General features: G+C 40.0%; 1 protein-coding gene across 2 annotated transcripts in view; it reads left to right on the top strand.

Annotated features, from left to right (window-relative positions):
- Positions 1-21122, top strand: part of arhgef3 (Rho guanine nucleotide exchange factor (GEF) 3) — a 248945-nt gene that overhangs the window by 98720 nt on the left and 129103 nt on the right. The window contains exon 1 of one of the 2 annotated variants that reach the window (XM_073072233.1): positions 15155-15219. The exons of the other annotated variant lie outside the window; for it this stretch is intronic. Within the exon in view, the coding sequence (XP_072928334.1) occupies positions 15190-15219 (30 nt within the window). The 5' untranslated portion in view covers positions 15155-15189. Of the gene's footprint in view, positions 1-15154; positions 15220-21122 lie in introns of those variants that run through there. 2 annotated transcript variants of the gene reach the window in all.

The following is a 21122-nucleotide window of genomic DNA, read 5'->3' as shown; positions in this document are numbered from 1 at the left end:
ACTGGGCACACTGAACCCTGCAAACTTTTGTATGCTGTAAATGTCCTCCTCACTGTGCTCTGTGGATAGTAGTATTCCAGTCACACCCACTATTATTTTATTAATCACAGTACTTGCAGTTTCAGCTGTACTTTCCCTTTGTCTCACACCTTATACTGCAGGTACTTGGTCCTGTTGACTAATAAAAGTTTCAGTCACACCTCTGCATCGCTCCACGGTGTTGCATTTCTGTACACGTTGGAGTTTCCTCAGGCTGATCTCCCTGATTCCAAATGCAGTTCGATCTCTGAACAAATTCTTCTTCAACAAGTGAAACTGCTATTATCTGCCAATACTTTAGATCCTTTAGGAATGTGTAAAAGGATTCGCTCTGCTTTTAGTTTAAAAATGAACGTTAATATTTGTAAACACGAGGAAATCTGCAGATGCTGGAAATTCAAACAACAACACACACAAAATGCTGGTGGAACACAGCAGGCCAGGCAGCATCTATAAGGAGAAGCACTGTCGACGTTTTGGGCCGAGACCCTTCGTCAGTCCTGTTAATATTTGTAGGCAGGTTCCAATGTGTTTTTATTGCATTCTCAGGATCTGAGTAGAAGATTTTATCACCAACAAGAGAAAATCTGCAGATTCTGGAAATCTGAGCAAATGCTGGAGGTTGTCCTGCTGAGGGGTTTCGGCTCGAAACGTCAACTGTTTGCTCTTTTTCTAGACGCTGCCTGGCCTGCTGAGTTCCTCCAGCACTTTGTGTGTATTGTTGAGAAGATTTTATCCATGGCATTATGCTCCATGTAAAAAGAAAGAATCTGGAAGGGTTTTTGACCTGAAATGTTAATTCTGTTTTTCAATTCAATTCAAGCTCAATTGTCATTCAACCATACTCATGAATACAGCCAAACGAGACAGTGTTAATCCAGGGTCAAGGTGGCAAAATACATTACTAACAGTCACACACAAGAACGCATTCACGGAATAATAGTGCCCCCCTTCCCACGATACTGTGGCTTGATGCCCAGTCCTAGAACATTCAAGTCAACAAACTTGTGTAGAATATCACTAAAATGCAACAATGCAGAATATGTGAGTATATAGTCCAGACCCCACCACCCGACCACTGATATCATTTGTCGACCCAACCCAGCACCAGCTCAATGTTACCTTGGCTTTGAGGCCTAGTCCGTGCATATACAGACGCATGCAGAATATTAGTAAAAACACACCGACGCAGAAAATGCATGTTCCTGTATGTAGACCAGACCTCACAGCCCACCAAGATCATCTCTCGACCGGCTCCGACACCCGCTAGGCGATAATGCAGTTTAGAGATCCAGTCTTCACTTATAGAGGCCACGTATAGAATATTAGTTAAAAACACAACCAGAGAAATATATATGTATATAGTCCAAACCCGTCAGTCCTATAGAAATCTTGTCAACCACAACTGCGCTACGCCGCCCCCGGTAGAGCACAATGGCTGGACGCTTCTTCCCTGGCAGCTGTAAAGCAAGTAAGCCTGCAGCTTGAGACCCAAGCCCATTGAGTGCCGCCAAAAAATCTGCAGTCGACCACAACAGTGCTTGTCTTCTGCTGACCGAAACCCTGGAACTCCTCCAGTACCTCCACCAGCAAGCAAGTTGGTGATGGTGTAGACCTGCAATACTTTAAGTTCTTAATGTATAGCAGGATTTTGCGATCACTAGAAGTATGCTTAAGTATAATGGAGGCACGTTTTTTTGTCTCCATAGAAACCACTGTGACCAGTCATGCCACCATTTTGATGGAAGTCCTTTAGCATTTTCTGTTTTTGTTTCATGTGACTGACAGTGTATAATGCTTCAAAGAGTGCTAATTCTTTCTATCTGCGCGTTGTGTCACAGTTTCTAGTAGTTCCTGATGAAATCTTCCAGTCTTCCTTTAGCTTTTGTGGGGCCATTGTTGCCTAATTATCATGAAAGGTATTGGACCAGACGTGACTGACTTGGTGCAAAGTTCTTCCTTCCATGCCAACACCAAGCCCGTGGCTGCACTAAGCTCCATTTATGGCGCTGCTGATGACGTTGCTTGGATTGTTCCACAAGGTGGAGTGTGTTTTGAGCAGTGACTAGGCCTCAGGCAGCGATGTAAGGACTGTCCTGATGGCCTTCTGTCAGAATACCTTTTCCGCATTTTCAAATTCCTCTGATGAGTTGAAAAGTACTGAAGGTAGATGCAGCAGTTTGTGGAACCGCCCTGGTGGTCTTAGTGATGAGTTCAGGCCGACTGAGAGATTTGAGCATGCTATTGTCATTTTCAGCAACTTCCTGTCACCAGTTGCTGGAGGGGTGAGAGCCTAGCAACATACGGAGAACCACACCATCAACTACTGTCATGAGGTGGAAATGATGGTATAAGAACACATGCTGAAATCTGAAAAATAGAAAATCCTGGAAGAACTCTATAGGTTTCTACTGAAATCCTCTTGCAAAAAAGGCAAATATATGATTTGCTCTTTCCAGTATCATGCTGTTCCTGTATGTTAAATTGTAGTGCTTCATATCCTTCTGAGCACTAACATCTTTCGGTCTCTTTCATCATTTCAGAAATACTCTGCTCATTTTTTTTCCACCAAAGTGGAAGCCAAATTTTACGTTCTTGTCCATCCACCTGAAGCACTGCATTCTCCTCGTGTTCTCATTCAGCTTTGTCTCTTCAGCAAACTTGGATATGTTGCATTTAGCTATCTCATTCTCAGTCATTCAGAACAAGAAGAGGACACAACCTTTGCATGAATCCTTGCTTCCTTTGTTTTAATGCCTTACATCTCTATAATTCCTGACTGGCACCTTGCTTGAAGAATTCAGACGTTCTTGGTGAGGATTGCACCCTGTAGGTGAGGACATTAGTGTACAATTCTCCCCAACAGACTTGTGAGAGACTGAAATTTCTTTCATTCCGTGGGGTGGGAGTTCTGACTTCCCCAGGAGATGGGGTGTAACAATTTCCTTCCAGGATCCTTTCAAATTGTGGGCAGCCAGGCCCATTAATGCACTGGAGCTTCCTCCTGGCATGTACCTTGTTGACCAGGGCTTGAGTGTCCAACTGGACAACATTGGGAGCTGTGTCTCTCTCTTTCCTACAGGTGAGTTGCTGCTCTGTAGCTGTGCTGCATTCCCACTATCAATAACGGCTGATGCTCTTCACAACATGCTGCTGATTGTGGCAAGAAATTTGTTGGAGTCCTGTTGGGACTTGCAGAGGTTTTTTTTTAAAAAAATTGTTCCTTTCTAGGTAATTTCAGACCTGATTTTGGCCAATTTTCTTTGCATGGGGCTGACCCATGCATTGTGCCGTGCACAACCTTGTTGCTGCGATGAATGCGATTGGATTTTTAGGAAACCCCTTGGGTGCTGACGCAGGGTCTTGAGCTGAAGCATTGTCCATCCTTTTGCCTCCACAGATGTTGCTCAAGCAGCTGAATTCCTCCAAGAAGTCTGGTCTTTTTTTGCTGGAGATTTGCCCTTGTTTCCTAGCAGACTTGTCATGCTTATGGTATCCACCATCAGAATTTGCCTATATGGTGTGGTCTTTGAAATTCCACAAATCTTTTTAAAAATCAATTCATGTGCTAACTGGCCTATAGGAAGTGATACTAGGTTAGTTCAAATACATTTCACGCAGACCTTTGTAATGCTATTCAATAATGTTATTGTGATTGTTCAGAGAAGCACTGCCAAGTGAGGGGGAAAAAAAACAAGTAGGGACAACTTTCCATTGCTTTAGTCTCTACAGGACTTGTCTCCAAGAGCTTAATACTGCCAATTTCAATGTAAATCAGAATGCTAGAGAGAATGAATTGTTCTTTGCCCCTCGGTGTTTTAAAGATTTCAATTTGAAAGTATTGCCTCACTGAATTTCCTAAATATTTCAAGAATAACTAGGTGTTAGTGTGATCAAATCTGAACCACATATTTTTTGGAATTCTTCAAAAAACGTTAGGGCTTCACGTGTACAAATCACTTTAATGCTTGTGCGTTTTATTTGTTATCACAAGCCTTGGATAAATGATTTTCTTTTATGTGTGGAATAGCGATTGTATTATGTAAGAGGACTTGAGTATGGAGATTCTATGTGCATTAATCAATGAAATTTAACCGTGTTGCTGTGAGTTCAAAGACTGTTAGAAAATGATTTATTTATTTTCCATTGTTAAAATTTGGCCTCTCAAAGTTTTCCACATTGGACTCTTAAAGGCAAGATTTCTATTATTTGAAGTTATGGAAAATTGCTTATGAGAGCTTACAGGATTGAACAGCACAGAAACAGGATGATAATTCTGCTTTATTTTTGTTGTACAAGAGTCTCCTGTCATCCGCTGCCCTGTAGGGAATCAAGATTTCTTTTTACTTCGTTACTTAGTGATGTGGGCAATGCTGCAAAGCTGAAGTTTGATGAATTGTGGTTGGCAAGAATTGTCCCTATTCTTTTCCAGAATGTTTCCTGTTATTTTAGCATGTGTCCCTGTTGCAACAATTGTTTTAATTTAAAAGTTGACGGACAATCATTGATTGCAGACAGACTTTTTATATCATCTATTCACTTTACCATTCAAACTTCTTTTGAAAGAAACGTAATACCTTCTGATCATTGTCTTAGCTTTGTGACCACTATGTTTCCACCTTTCTCTATATGGTGTTTCCCCCAGCCAAATAGTTATTTTTGACTCTTTGCTTAATTGTAGAATTGGTAGTGTTGGATGTTTCCTGTCAACCTGTTTCCTCCAAAGTTCAAAAGCCTCATTTTATACAAAATTAATACTAGGTCTTTGGAAAACATGATGAATGGCAGCTGCACTTGGCAAAATGAAGTCACTCACTCTACAATTTTATTCCAAAAACTACTGTGCTGGAATTAAACAAAGGAGACCATAAAGTGATATTTGCAGTTAACTCCTGAAATGCCGAAGTAGGCCTTATTGAACATGGGGCTGTTATGAGAATAGGCTTGTTATCCATAACCTTAAGTACAGCTTCCATTCCACTCTCAATGAACCAAGGCAGATTGTTGGAAGCTACTGAAAATATTCGGACATATGGAGTTTAGATTCTGTCAGTAGCATCATCCTGAACTGTATCCACAGTAGCAGAAAATACAATGGTTTGTAATGTTGGTTGGAAACTAATAATTGTAATTGTAAGGCTGTTCCTACTGAGTGCTGTCTGGGCTGTAATATTATCAGAAGTTCTGGCATGGCATACTTACTCAAGCAGCATGTGTACACCTGTAACCTCCAACCTCATGGCATGGATATTGATTTCTCCTTCTGGTTAAACCCCCCACTCACTCACCTCTATTGCCCACTCTGACCTCTTCTATCCAACCTATCACTTCCTCCTGGGTCACTTCCTCCTCCTCTTTCTCCTGTGGGTCCTCTCTCCTCTCCTATCAAATTCCTCCTTCTTCGGCCCTTGAACTTCTGGCATCTGTAGGCTTCCTCGTGTTTACGTGTACACTTCGACTAGCGCTCCCTGTGTCTCATGCATTTGCACAGTGTCTAGACAGCACTTGGTCTGAGGTTTGGAAAGCACATCCTACAAACACAGAATAAAATAAGATTTATTGCATAAAGCACTGTAACAGCAGCAGGTCAGACAGCATCTCTGGATCCCCATCCAGATGAAGGGTCTCGACTGGAGATGTCCATTTCCCTTCATAGATGCTGTCTGCCCATCTGAGTTCCTCCAGCACGCTATGTGTTGCTCCAGATTCCCACATCTCAGTGTCTTGTGCCTTCATAAAAGAAGAATCTATGAACAACTACCAGCCCTCCCTCACCCTACCAAGTACCTCTGGAAGTTTCAGAAAATAATTCTCAGACTGTTACATCTCTAATTTTGAGTTGCTCTCCGTGCTTGTGGCGCATCAGCTGGCAATCTTGCCTTTTCTTTAGCATTTTTCTTCTTTTTACGAGGCCGAGTTGTTAGCTCAACGTTCAATCCAGCACGGATGGGAAGCGTGCAAGGAGCCGGCCGGATTCAAACTCTGACCAGTCGCCTCAAGGTCCGGTGCAGAGACTACACCACCAGCTGGTTGCACTTCTCTAATTTGCTCATTTTGAATTCCTTCCGAAGGGACCTATTTTTAATATAAGTACAGGCAATTAATGTAATTTCTGAGTGGATTCAACAGGCACTGGACAGTTTAGAGGCTGTATCACAAGTCACAGAGAGAAGATCATGCCTAAAGTCATCACAAGTGCCAGACTTAATCAGCCTGGAATTAAATTAATTCTTGACTGGACTAAAGTTGAGAATGATCAGTCTACATTAGTGTTTAGTCATTTGTTCTAGCGCTAGGAGATGAGACATTTAATGGATTAGAGAATATCTTATAGGTTAAGTAAGGTAGAGCTTTTCTCTATGGAGCGAAGGAGGATGCGAGGTGACTTGATAGAGGAGTTCAGGATGATAAGAGGCCTAGATGGAGTGAATGGACAGAGACTTTGTCCCAGGGTAGAAGAGGCTCATAAAAAGGGTATAATTTTACAGAGATTGGAGGAAAGCATTGGGGGGAGTTTTTTTTTACACCGAGTTTTTTTTACACAGACAGTGGTGAGTTCATGGAGTACCCTGCCAGGGGTGGTGGTAGAGGCCGCTAAATTAGGGGCATCTAAGAAACTCTTAGACACATGGATGATAGAAAAATTGAGGACATATTGCAGATCCTAATTTCACTGAAGATTTGACAGATAACCATCAGTTGCTTTTCCCTGTGGACTTTTATTGCACTGTTCATTACTGTCTTCAACCCATTCTTCACCTTCCTAATACAATGACTTGTGCTGGTTTTATTAAATCTAGATAACTCCGGGTTTGATAGATTACATTCACAATGTCAATAAAGTTTAAAATTAAAGGAAAGCTAATCAATTAAATGTCTTCAGAAATATCTAGTGTTATAATTACAATCCATAATCATAAATTAGTGATCCTCGATCTGTCACTGTTATACATTTTGCATGGACAAACCAAGAAGATTATTATTAAATTGAAATTAATGCCAGGAAAGAACAAAGAAAATGAAGTATATAAATTGAAAGTGAAACTGTCTCTGACCTGCTGCTATAGATACACCAAGCAAGCATAGAAGAGATATGGGTGCAAAGTGACCTAAAGGGTTTGTTGACAATGCCAACACTGGCACGTGATGTCTAAATTCTTCCAGTGTGCAGTGATCATTCAACAAGGCAGTTTGTCATTGCAGTGCTCAGAAGTGCAAGAGATTACTGAAGGAAGGATTAAATGGAGAGAGATTCATTTTAGCAATTACTTCATCCTACCAAAATAGTATTGAGATTCAAAGAAGCTCTTTTCCCTTTCTCATCTAAAGACATAGATGGCTTGTTCAAAGTATTTATTATCGAAGTATTTATGCAGTAAACAACTCTGAGATGCGTCTTCTCACAGATAGCCATGAAACAAAGCAAACCATTGAACCTATTCAAAGAGAAAAAAAAACATCAACCCCCTTCACACGCAAAAAAATCTCAAATGGCAACAAATAAAAACAAGTGAAAACACACGACATACGAGGGGTGATTGATAAGTTTGTGGCCTAAGGTAGAAGGAGTCAATTTTAGAAAACCTAGCACATTTATTTTTCAACATAGTCCCCTCCTACATTTACACGCTTAGTCCAGCGGTCGTGGAGCATATGGATCTTGGACTTCCAGAAAGTGTTCACAGCAGGGGTGATTGATAAGTTCGTGGCCTAAGGTAGAAGGAGATGAGTTATTCAAACTTTCTGCATAATCACTCAAAGAGCTGAACGACATGTGCATGTAACGAGAGCTGTATAACTTATCTCCTTCTACCTAAGGCCATGAACTTATCAATCACCCCTTCTGTGGACACTTTCTGGAGATCCACGACCGCTGGACTAAGTGTGTAAATGTAGGAGGGGACTATGTTGAAAAATAAATGTGCCAGGTTTTCTAAAAATTGACTCCTTCTACCTTGGGCCACGAACATATCAATCACCCCTCATAAAACACATAATCAAAAGATATATATCAGTTCAACTCAGTGTTTATTATCTGCAGGCCTCCCCAATTCAAATCACCCAAACTAGCAACAAATGAGGAGGACCAGAGAACTAGGATGCATCATAAAACAGGAATTAGATCCCACAATCCACAAACCACAACACCTAAACCTTGCTCTGGCACCATCCTCTGACAGCATCGAGGGAAAGAGAAGGACCTTTCCTCAGGAGCAGTGAGGGAGAGGGAAAGCATCACACGCAGACACCCCCCTCCAGCAGCAGCGAGCAAGAGGCTAAAACTTCATAAACACTAATTATATAAGCAGCATCCAGCTGCAGTGGCCCACATTAATACGTAGACCCTGAAAATGAACTTGTGGCAAGTGTGAAAGTACAGGAGTGATCCATAATTCTGTCTTCTGCCCAAATGTGATTAGGCATTCATACAGCCATTGCTGAGTAGTTATTAACCATTTGATCTCAAGCTTTTTTTTCCCTCCCAAAATCTTCCTTGTCAAAATCCAGGTCTGTAACAACTGTTGCAAATTTATCCTGTTTACCATACAAATAATAGCTACAAAAATGTGCTAAACATTTGGGTGAAATCAGCCTTATTTTGTGTCCATGCTGTGGCTGCCTTAATAAATTCTGCTTTTCCAGAATTTAGTTCTCCCAAAATGATTTCCAAGATGTAGATTCTAGCTAGTAAAAAGGACTATGTTACACCAGCTGTTAGTGCCATTAGGAGTTTTCCACTGGAAGCCGAGGGACAGCAGTACAGTTTGGCAGTATGTCAGAAGGTGAGGAGAGGGAGGTGTACAGGAGTGAGATAGATCAGCTGGTTGAGTGGTTTTGCAGCAACAACCTTGCACTCAACGTCAGTAAGACCAAGGTATTGATAGCGTACTTCAGGAAGGGGAAGTCCAGGCTTTCCTATGCCCAACATATTGATGCAGTGACAAAGGAAACATGCCAGTCGCTCTGCTTCACTGGGAGTTTGAGGAGATTCGGTATGTCACCAATGACTCTTGCAAATTTTTTGCCAATGTACCGTGGAGAGCATTCGAACGGGTTGTATCACAAGCTCCATACCAGAGGCTATAGAGGGACAGGATCAAAAAGAGCTGCAGAAAGTTGCGTATTACCATCAGGAAAGAGGCACAGAAGCCAGAAGATATACACACAATGTTTTAGGAGCAACTTCTGAGATTTATGAATGGTCCATAAACCTACTGCTTCACTATTTTGCACTACTTGTGTATTTTGTTTATTATTATTACCTTGTAGTGATTTTCATGCATTACTCTGCATTACTGCTGCAACACATGACATATGTCAGTGATAATAAACCTAATTTGATTCTGAATTCCACATGCTTGAAATAAAAATAGGTTCAAAGACATCCTTTAGTTACTTCCTATTATGCCACTGGCGTTTTGGGCAGTAATGAAGGTCCTCCATCTCTGTCTGTCAGTGTTCAGGGCTTCCTTCATCATGCCAGTAGCTTTCTCTCAGAAGACTCAGGAATACCATCCTACACAGATACAGGATTCTTCATTTCTGTTTTTGTAACAATTTTTTTTGACCCACCAGGGTTGTGAGCCCTGAGCTGAACCCCCAAACCTGAAGACTCAGTCTGTCTACCAAGAGTCAAAGCACAAAGCCTGACTTCAGCCAACATAGCTCTCTGGTTCATTAAGGCATGCAAGTTGTGATCCTCCTGGAGAAAAGACACCCTGTGCTTTCCAAAAAGAATTTAGAACTTCCTTCTCCTGATTGCATGGGAGCAATGGTTTTGACATTAAAACTTGGCACAAGTAATAGACACACTGGTGGATAGCCTGTAAAACTAAATCAGGGAAATACATTCAACACACACAAAATGCTAGAGGAGCTCAGCAGGCCAGGCAGTATCTATGCAAATGAGTACAGTCGACATTTCAGGCTGAGACCCTTCAGCAGGAAATACATTATCTGTTCTTCTCTTCAAAGGAGATCTATATCAAGCTAAATTAGCAGGCTGCTTTTAAAGGCAAGAATGCAAAACCTAGAATGGGGTAAGCATCAGTTTTGTCGGAAAGCATAATGTGTAAGTAGTAATGTAAAGTGTCTTTAGATGATTTTACATTGTGTTATTTTAAATAAAATAATTAATACCTTCTGTCATCTGGAAGGTGACTTAAAGACTTCCGGTTCTGCTAATGCCCAGCTATTTTTCAGATCTCAGACAAGATCGGTCTGAATCTGTGGTGGATAAACTGATATCTGGACTCTTTCTGAGTGCAAGTTCTGCAGTCTTGTGCTCAACGGGATACTGTCCCTGGAGCACAAGTCCTACACCAGTGAAATTCTGAAGCACAACTTCTGCAAGTCATTTTTTATTGGAAAATATGTGCAGGTTGAACTCTTTAGCAGTCTGATTGCTGGGAGAAGGATAAATAGAGATTTTTTTTTCATTTAAATAAATCAGTATGTGTCTGTGACAATCTACTAATCCGTTGCAGATCAAGTTTTGGCATCTGGTGAGCCAGGCTCCCAGCAGAAGCTTACATTGGTGACATCGCTGTAAGAAATAGAATGACTCAGGACGGCCTGTGTAATCAGAGTGATGCCTGTTTACTTTTTAATTTTTTTAACTTTTTAAAAATTATCTTAACCTTGCTTTCCCTCGGCAAGTCGGATTCCAAATAATAGAATTTTGCTCTGCAACTTTCTGCCAGCTGGGATCACTTTTAAAGATAAAGATTAGTTTTATTTGTCACACGTACCTCAAAACGTTGCAACATACAGTGAGATGTGTTGTCTGTGTCAAATCAAATCGGTAAGGATTGTGCTGGGGCAGCACGCAAATGCCATCACTTTTCTAGTGCCCCACGACCCACGAGGCCTAACCGTCTATCTTTGGAATGTGGGAGGAAACCAGAGCACCCGGTGGTCACAGGGAGGACATACGGATTCCTTGTGGACAGCAGCAGGAATCCATCCCCGGCTGCCAGCTCTGTAAGGGGGCTGCACTAACATGTAGCCCCATTTTCACAGGTGAGGATCAATCAGGGTGAGATGTCCATTGTTTTTATACCAACCGCTCTTCTTCCTTTGAGAGATGCTGGGTGCTAGAACGTAGCAAATATAGCATCAATTTGAAATTGCACAATGAAGCATGTTGACACACCCATACACAGGGTCATGTCAATTTCTACTGCAACTTTTGTTATCTGATTACACAATAATGCAGGTTCCAGCAGCTGTCTTTGATAAATTCTTAGTGATCGCACAATGTTCATTTGTTGCTTCTGACATGGTGTAATACCAATAACTTCTTGCAATAATACAAATAAGCTGATCTGTTTGACATCACCAGTGGATATCTTTAATGTCAAGTTATTTTTTGATAAAGAAACTGCAGTGTTGATTTAATTTTAACGACTGTGGTTCTGTTTTCTCACCTTTTTAAAATTGTGCACAAAATGTGAAAGATCTATGAAATAAACCAGAAGAAAAATTCTCTACTGAACTTGTCCTAACAAATTACATTTTTTTAAGCAAAATGATTTGTTTCTCTTTTGCACGTTGGTGCCCAGGCCATCTACAAATCTGCCTGTGTTTGTTTCCTATCTGAAGAAGTGGCATTCGGTAAATGAACAAACAGTGATGATATATTATAAATCCTTTTCAATTTTGGTATTGCAGCAGTTTAGTTGGGATTTGGAGAAGTTGTCAGTTATTGAGAGCTCCAGAATGCTGCATGTCTTTGTGTGGTTCAGGGCATGTTGGGTGAGGGGGAACCAAGTCCATACTTTTTGGATAATATGTAAAAGCAGAGAAGTGGATTCCGAGAGAGATTGCTGACCTTGAAATCAGTACAGAACCGACTTCAATTTAATAGAAAGCTAGACCTGAAGATTGCAGATTATGTAAACCACTTAGTACATTATATATCATTGCCCTAAGTATAAGCTTATCATTCATAAATCCAATAAACAATTAGAGAAAACCTCTTTTAACCAGAGTGCTGAAATATGAATTTGCTACCGCAAAGTGCATTTACCAGGGACCAGCCAAAATATGTGTGAGGAGCAACTAGATAATTGTATGAGAGAAAGAACAATAGAAGGGGAAAGTGATGAAGCAAAAATGGTTGGAGAAGACTGGTAATGAAGTATAACACGAGATTGACCAATTCCTTATGCTTTACTTTGCAAATTTTAACTGTAAGTACAATCACTACCTGCACTTGGAATGGTTTAATCAACTTGTATGTTCCTCTCTGGCTATTTTTTCCTGCCTCTTTAAAAAAATATATTTTTATTTTTATCCATTTCATTTTAGTTGAAAGTGTAGCTGTTTTTAATTGCTCTGTTTCCTTGTTTGGTAGCATTGAAAATCTCCATTTGAAGTTTAGAAATTTAGTAATTCATTGGATCATTCTAGACACAAATAGTAAATAATGGCCAGACCTGGATGCAGTAGAAAAATTGAAGTTTGCAACCCAGGAGTGGAATACAGAATATAATTTCCAAAAAACACAACAAGTTGATGAAGGAGAGGGTCAGAACAGCTCCTGAACCTGTCCCACCCTTCAGTTGGTCATGGATTATGTGATCTTTGGATTTAGCTTTACTTCCCTGCCCAGTTCTAGCAACCTTTGATATCCATTTCCTCTGGGACAGAATTTTTGTAGAAATAACAAAAGATTTTGCCGGACTATGTCAGCATCTTATCTGCTTTCTTGTTCAGTAAATATTTCAATGTCAGTCCTCTATCATAGAGGGCCTGTCCGGCTATTGAAGGTTGCCTCATACTGTGAGCAAACACTGAACTGAATTTTGTCTGTGCGTTGGATACAAGATTGCACGCCATAAAATCAGAACATGTGTTTATTCCACTGTTCCACTGAAGTTTCTCAATAGCTTTCTAATGTTGAATAGACATTTCCCAGGAGCAGTGGAGAAGATAATGGAAGGAAACTCCAGGACAATGGACTAGTAAAGTTCCAAACCTCTCCTCACAGCAGAATAGTCTACTCTCTATAAGTAATCCAGGATGTTGTGAGCAAGAATGGGTGTGCAATAAGGACTCTGACTCAGAACAGTCTTTGAAAGGCAAAGTTCAGAGCTGAAATAAAAATCGAATATGCTGTAAATTTGTAGACGGTCACAGAGTGCCTGTAAATACAAAGGGTAACTTCTGATTTGTTTGATATCCCCAACAGAAAATTTCCTCCTTAGTACCTCATTCTATTGATGGCTGACTGGATTGGATTGCTACTTCCAGGACAATCAAAACAGTGTTTTCTAATTTGCTGTTATTCCAATCCTTGAGCTGCTTAAAAGTATATACTGCATATATTTTCTGGATATTTTTTAGGGTAGAAGGGATAACATGCTCTCAGCAATTTAGGAAGAGCTTCTTCCCCTCTGTCATCCAATTTCTAAATAGACATTGAACCCATGAACACTACCTCACTACTTTAAAAAAATTTATTTTTATTTTTCACCAATTTTAACTTAACTAATATATATATATTTACTGTAATTCAGTTTCTTATTCTATATTTATCATGTATTGCATCGTACTGCTGTGGTGGTTAACAAATTTCACAACATATGCTGGTGATATTAAACCTGATTCTGATCCTTGTACGAAGCCATGACACTGATCAGCATCTAGTGCTTCTAGAGCTCCAGAACTGTCCGAGAGTTTCCAAGAATTGAAGATTAGCTCTCAGTGCAATGTTGCAGAAATCCACAGTATCAAAATTCAGAAAAGCTAAGATGGGTCTTTTTTTTTTCATTTTCTCTCAAGGCTTCTGGATGTTACTTACAAAAAATGGACATAAAGATTCCTAAATGGACATTCAACCTGTGAACATTACCTCACTTTTTCTATATATATATAATTTCAGTTTTTTCTCCAATATACACACACTGTAATTTATTTATTTATTTGTTTATTCTGTATTATGTATTGTATTGAACTGCAGCTGCTAAGTTAACAAATTCCACGACACATGCCGGTGATAATAAACCTGATTCTGAAAGTATTCGAGGGGGTGCAAAGATGAAGAAGAACGTTTGAGAATCATGTAACATTGGATTGTGAAATGGAGCCGATTGATGTTTTCGCATGAGCCATGACTGGATAGGACACATAACATTAACCCCAATTGTAGAACCATCATTTGCACTTAAAACCTTATTTTGTTCAGCTTATTTTCTGGAAAAAAAATAGCTTGTTCCTGCTGTAATTTATTTAAACATATGATATTTTAATTTATGTTTAGTTACATGACATGGTGAAGTGTATATTTTGCATACACATTCAATGCTGATTAGTCATTTTTAATATTGATTTCAAAACTTTAGAAAGGTAACAGTTTGAAAATGTTGAAGTGGAATTCAGTAATGGGTGCAACTATGTACTATGCAAAATTTTAATGTCACTATGAAACCACAAAATTCTGGAAGGGTTATCTCAAAAAAATTATCCAGTCCTAAGTTCATATTACCTTGCTTAGGTTGTTGGAGGACAAGTCTAGACAAAAACCTGATCTTCTAGAGCCAATTGGTAAGCCATTAGTCCAAAACTTGGTCTCTTAATGTAAATTGATGTACTAAGAACAAATAAGTAATACAAGTATTTTTTTACATATCTGTTCATTTATTTCAAGCGTATTTATCTTATTGGTAATAGAAGTCCCTTTTTAATATGAGTGATGGTGTATTGTAGATGGTAGATGATCAAACCATGCTAAAACAAACTGGATTCATTCCCATCTCCTCCGTTCAGAATTAAAAGTTAAAGGATTTCCATGCTAACAAGTTGTTTCATTCAGTCCTTTCTACTCCAACATAACAAACATTACAACAACTTTAATGAGGGATGTTCGATACATTTTCCACAGCAGTAGCATTTATACAATTAAAGAGCACCTGGTAGACCACAGAAATTGCATTACTGCCTTCTGCAGTCGATCTGTGCTCGACTATAGATATAGATAACCATAGATGTGATAGGCTCCTGTCTCACTTCCTGTTGTTCTGGCTGCTTTGGGAGGACTGCTGCTGAAGAAAAAGCCAGGAGCATTTGACTTGTCAGTCAGCTCCAAGCATAACCTCAAATAATCTTAAGGTTTCTTTTGTTTCTGAAAGCAATTTCAAGTGCCTCATGGTGTGGTGTTGTTTCTTTATGTATCAGGTAAGGAGTACAAAACAGTTTTGGTGCTATTTTCTATTGGGTGACTGGAGAAACAGTTGGTTAGTAAATTTAGCCTGCAGGTAGAATAATCAAATACAAGTTGCATTTTAATTTTATAAAATAACATTCAAAATACTTGTATATTTAATGCAAAAATGATGAGCTAAGTTTCTAACTCACCCTGGATCTTCAAGCTTTGATCAGTGAAATTTAATCATCTTCCTTTAATTTTATCAATCTGCCAGAGTAATTAATATTAGAAAATGCATGTAAGGTTCAGGCAGCTTGCTGTTTGTCCTTTCTCAGTTGGGTGTTCTACGAGTTGAGTGATACCACTGTGTAAAATTGTGCCTTGAGCAGGTTTAGCAAGCAACCTATTCTGGGAAAGAATGGTAACAAATGGAGGAAATGGTTGACAATAAACGCTAAAATAAGTTAGCGCATTCATCAGGGGTAGGGCATCGAGTTGCAGTTTATATTAAGTCGGTTGAAAACAGGAACTCTCAAATCTTTTGCATATTGCATTTTGTGGTTTAACTCTTTGAGTAGTAAGATTAATCGGGCTTTGCTCTGGTGTGTATATTGCAGTTTGATATTTTTTTAATGAATTTTGCCTCTCACAAGACTTTTTTTTGTAAATGTAGCAGTTTTATGACACCCTGTAGAGTGTGTACTGTTGACAACATTTTTCTGAGCTGAAAAACAGATAAGGCGGTTCCATCGCATAGAATTAGTCTGCCATAATTTCCGTGCCATGTTGTGGAAAACTTGACAGTGATGAACTTGTAAAAGATGATAAGAATATTGTTTAAGATCTGAAATTAAGGTCAAAATTAGGGTTTTAGGAGTGCTCAAGTGTTTTACGTGGACTGAAACCAGAGGGAACGGAGTAGAAACCATTGTAATAACATGCTTTTATGCAACGATTCCTTCTTCCCTGAGATGAGTAGTTTGTGGTTTGTGTTTATGTCCAAACTGACTGTAACAGGCAGCACCAGAACCAGAGGCCTAGAATCTTCAAAGCGCTTGATCCTGCAACAATGGCAAAAACATGACGACGTGCTGCACTCCAAGTACAAAGATCAGAAAGTTGAAGTGTTTCACACTAGGATCCAGTTGTCTCATTCTTTAACGTAGCACTGCTCCTTCATGCAAAAATTACTGATCGTGAGTTCTGTGCATTTATGTTCTGCTAACTTAGCCAATCCTGAGGGTGATCTCTTGCTGAGTTTAAAAGCCACTGAACATGTCCTTAGCGCTGGCTGAATTCTGAAATCGATATAATAAACAGTAATATATGCTGTATTCAATTGCCAGAGCCCTAGTTTTTTATTATAAATTATGACTTTTAAGCATTTATTTGGTCAGCTTTTTATGATATTGTGTATCTATTGATTCAGTTTTATGGTGTTGGAATAACTTGGATAAAAGATTGAAAGCATTCCATTGATGAATGTTCTCATTTAAACATTTTGGGTGCTGAATTGATAGTTGTTGAAACCAGATGCACAGATAACATTTGTCCTTTAACAATAAATCTATGTTGTTTGCTCATTATATTCAGCCAGTGTTAACCACATGTTCAGTGGCTAGTTGACTCAGTGAGAGATTCACTTTCAGGACTTGCTAACACTTGTTGAAGTCTTCCTGCACTTCTTAACGGAGAGGTGCATTTTGGCTTAACTAGGTACTTCACAGTAGAAGCACCACCATGGACAGAGGGTTTGTTGCAGGGCATGGAGATGAGAACATCAACACAGAAATACCTTTGTGTTTAAAGGTGGTGGCCAGTGACGCAGCAGGTGGAACTGCTGTCTTGTAGCTCCAGCTAACTCGGTTCAATCCTGACCTCCAGTACTGTCTTTGCAGAGTTTGCACGTTTCCCTTAAGATCATGTAGGTTTCCTCCAGGTGTTCTCGTTTCATCCCGTATCCCAATGCTTAGTAAGTTACTTGATCATTAGAAATTGACCCCTCTTCGTAAAGATAGTGTGAGCGGTGGAATCTGAGGAGCATTGAGGGAAATTTTTAAAAAGAAAAGGATTATTGTCGGATTAATGTAAATGATGATTTCAGGTTGGTATGGACTTGCAGGCCAAAGGGCCTTTTTCTGTGCTGTATCTGCCCTTGCCAGTTTGTTTCAAAACCTTAAGGAAGTGATAATCTAATATGAACGACATGCATGACTTCACAGTAGAATCGGCAATCCCAGACCTTGTTCATACAGGTGATGCACAAGTTTCAGCAGTCTGCCTCGATTATTTCCAACTACACCCAAAGTCTTGAGAATCTTTGGACTTTGGGACAGAAAAACTTAGAAACATAGAAAGCCTACAGCACAATACAGGCCCTTCGGCCCACAAAGCTGAGCCGAACATGTCCCTACCATAGAAATTACTAGGCTTACCCATAGCCCTCTATTTTACTAAGCTCCATGTACCTATCTAAAAGCTTCTTAAAAGACCCTATCGTATTCGCCTCCACCACCATTGCCGGCAGTGAAGTATTCTTTAACAGAGGTCCACGTCATCTGCATAGCACACACTCAAGCTTTCTCCCCCATTGTCTGGTTGGAATGACTGATGACTTAACTGCAAAAGGTAGGATAGGTTAGAAATTGTGTCGTATTTGTTTATTATTGACACATGTACCAAAGCTTGCCTGCACACTATTCCTACGGATCATATCATTGAGCTAGAATAAGGTAAAACAACAGCAACGCAGAATAAGGTGTAAAAACTACCCACAGAGTGCGGTGTAGGTAAACGATAAAGTCCAAAACCATGATGAGGTAGATTGTGAGGTCAAGAGTCCGTCTTATCATACAGGAGATCCGTTCAAGAGCCTCTCCCCAGAGTGAGATATTTCTACACCTTGCATGATTAGATCTAATTCAGAATTGGATTGTTAAATGTGCTCAGGTACGTTACGATGTTGCTGCCGCTGTGGGGAAATCTCAGACCTGTGCCTTGCTCTACCTACGTGTGCAAGTGAGCAGCAGTTCCAATGATCTTGAAAAGAAGCCTATCTCGTTCACTAGTGTCCTTCAGAGGAGGAAATCTGTCATCCTTGTCCATTCTGGCCTATATATGACCCCAGACCCACTCCATGAGATTGACTCCTAAATACCGACTGAAATTCAAACAGAGTACCTGGAATAGAACAAGACACCAAATTTTAGCAAAGTTGCCTTGTGAAGTCCTCTACACAAACATTTGTGGACAGGTGTGCAAATTGGTCAAGCTTCCCCAAAACCTGAAACAGTCACACTCAGAGAATCATACCTGACTGACAACGTGTCACACTCCTTATTCACAGCCCAAAGTATATCTTGTACCGCTAGCAGGATCGATGTGATGGTTGGATGTTATACAGACAGGAGGGAGTAGTCCTTGGAGACACCAACATTGACTACGTACCCCATGAAGACCTTTGACATGAGGTCAAATATTGGCAAAGTGAGCTCAGCCTCTTCAGTTGATAGATCAGTGTACCTCCCTGTTGAACAATACTTGAATGATGGTGTGTTGCCACCTGGGTGCCAGGGTCGAGAACATCTCAGAGAGGCTGCAGAATATTCTTAAGGTGCACATTGGCACCAATGACATGGGTAGAAATGAGGAATAACTCCTGCACAGTGAGTATAGAGAGCTTGGAAAGGGGGTGAGAAGCTGGATGGCAAGGTATGGAACCTTGGATTTTGAGAGAGGTAGTGAATTTAGTCAAGAAGACAAAGGAAGCATACTCTTATTAGATATCTCCTGTCCTGCTAAAGTGGTCACTGAGTTTGTTTGTGGTTTTCTGCTGTTGTAGCTTATCAATTTGATTTGATGTGTTGTGTGTTCAGAGATGACCTTCTGCACACCACTATTGTAATACATGGTTATTTTTAATTGCTGTTGCCTTCCTGTCAGCTTGAACCAGTCTGGCCATTCTCCTCTTGTTAACAAGGCATTTTTGCCCACAGAACTACTGCTGCTCACTGGATTTTGTTGTTGTTGTTGTTGTTGTTGTTTGCACCATTCTCTATAAACTCTAGAGACTGTTCTGTGTGAAAATCCCAGGGTATCAGCAGTTTCTGAGATACTCAAATCACCCTGTTTAGCACCAACAGTCATTCCATGGTCAAAAGTCATGTTGATCACATTTCTTCCCCATTCTGGAGTTTGGCTATGGACTCACTTTCAAAGATTCTTCATGTGATATTCTTGGTATTTATTGTATTTATTGCTTATTTATTTATTATTTATTTATTTATTTATTTCTGTGTTTGCACAGTTTGTTGTCTTTTGCACGCTGATTCAAAGCCCAAATTGGTGCAGTATTTCATTGATTCTGTTATGGTTATTATTCTATGGATTTTTTGAGTATGCCCACAAGGCAATGAATCTTAGGGTGTATATGGTGACATATAATAAATTTACTTTGAACTTTCTTCTGAACAACAAATGAACCTCTTGACCATGTCTGCATGCTTTTATGCAATGAGTTGATACCACATGATTGGCTGATTAAATATTTTCATTAATGAGAAAGTGTACAGGTGCACCTAATACTGAGTGTATGTAAGGGTTTTGAAAGCTAAAATCAAACATATCCCTTAAGGATTGAAAGGAAATCAAGAGGGGAATTATGAAATCCAGAATGGGGCGTGGATTATACGTATCTCAAGAGCAAGCGGATAACTAGGAAGCAGATAGGACCACTCAAGGATAATGGAGGGAGCATGTTCTTAGAAGCAGAGGATGTGGGTGAGGTCCTAAATGAAGACTTTGCATCAGTATTTACCAAGGAGAAGGACGTGGAGGACAGGGAGATTGGTGTGGAGCATACTTAATACACTAGGGCATTTTGTGACAAAGAAGGATGTAGTGTTGGGTCCCTTAAAGAACATTAAGGTGCACAAGTCCCCACTGTCCGAAGGGATATACATCAAGTTATTGAAACAATCAAGAAGTGAGATTGCTGGAGCCTTGATTAATATCTTAATGTCCTCTCTAGCCACAGCCAAGGTCGTGGAGGATGGGTGAGTAGCTATTGTTGTTCCATTATTCAAGAAGGGAAGTATAGATATTCCTGGAAACTAGACCTCTAGGCACATCAGTGGTAGAGAAGTTACTGGAGAGAGTTCTTAGTGGTAGGACTTATAAGCATTTAGAGAACTGTGACCTAATAAGGGATAATCAGCATAGCTTTATGAAGGACAATTTGTGTCTTAACTAACTTTTCGGAGGAGGTGACGAGGGCGATTCATGACGGTACAGCTGAGAATGTTGTCTAGGTGGATTTTATTAAGGAGTTTGACAAGGTCCCTCATGGGAGGCTCAGCCAGAAGATTAAATGCATGGATCCAAGGTGAATTGGCTGTTTGGATTCAGTATTGGCTTGCTCATAGAAGGCAGTGAGTAGTGGTTGATGGATTTAATCTGGCAGGAGTTCTGTGATGTATAGTGTTCCACAGGGATCTGCACTGTGGCTGCTATTGTCTGTGATTATATATAAATGACCTGGATGAAAATGTGTTTTATTAGGTCAGCACAACATTGCGGCTGAAGTGCATGTTCTATGCAGTTTTGTGTAGTACATTTCAGTTCCTGTAGGACCACGGTTTTGAGTGTAGTTGTACAGATCTCCTCCAGTTCTGAAGATTAGTTCCACTCACAAGGGGTGTTTGCTGGGGGTGCGGGTCCACTGGTTGATATGTCGTAACAGAAAAATTTAACAGGCAGCAGGAATACTAACATTTAGCTTTCAAAATGGGTTATCATATTTCCTGAAGATGGCCATAATTATTGCATCTCTGAGGTCCCCTAGTGTAATCTCCCCCTTCCCAGATGTGGATCTGTGACTGAATGTCTTCCATAATGTGTTTTCAAACTTGGACAGGGAGCCCATCTGGGCAGG

The sequence above is a fragment of the Hemitrygon akajei genome, chromosome 19, assembly GCF_048418815.1.
Source record: "Hemitrygon akajei chromosome 19, sHemAka1.3, whole genome shotgun sequence".
NCBI lineage: Eukaryota > Metazoa > Chordata > Chondrichthyes > Myliobatiformes > Dasyatidae > Hemitrygon > Hemitrygon akajei.
Note: the sequence above shows the minus strand (reverse complement) of the source record. Positions and strands in the feature narration are given on the sequence as shown.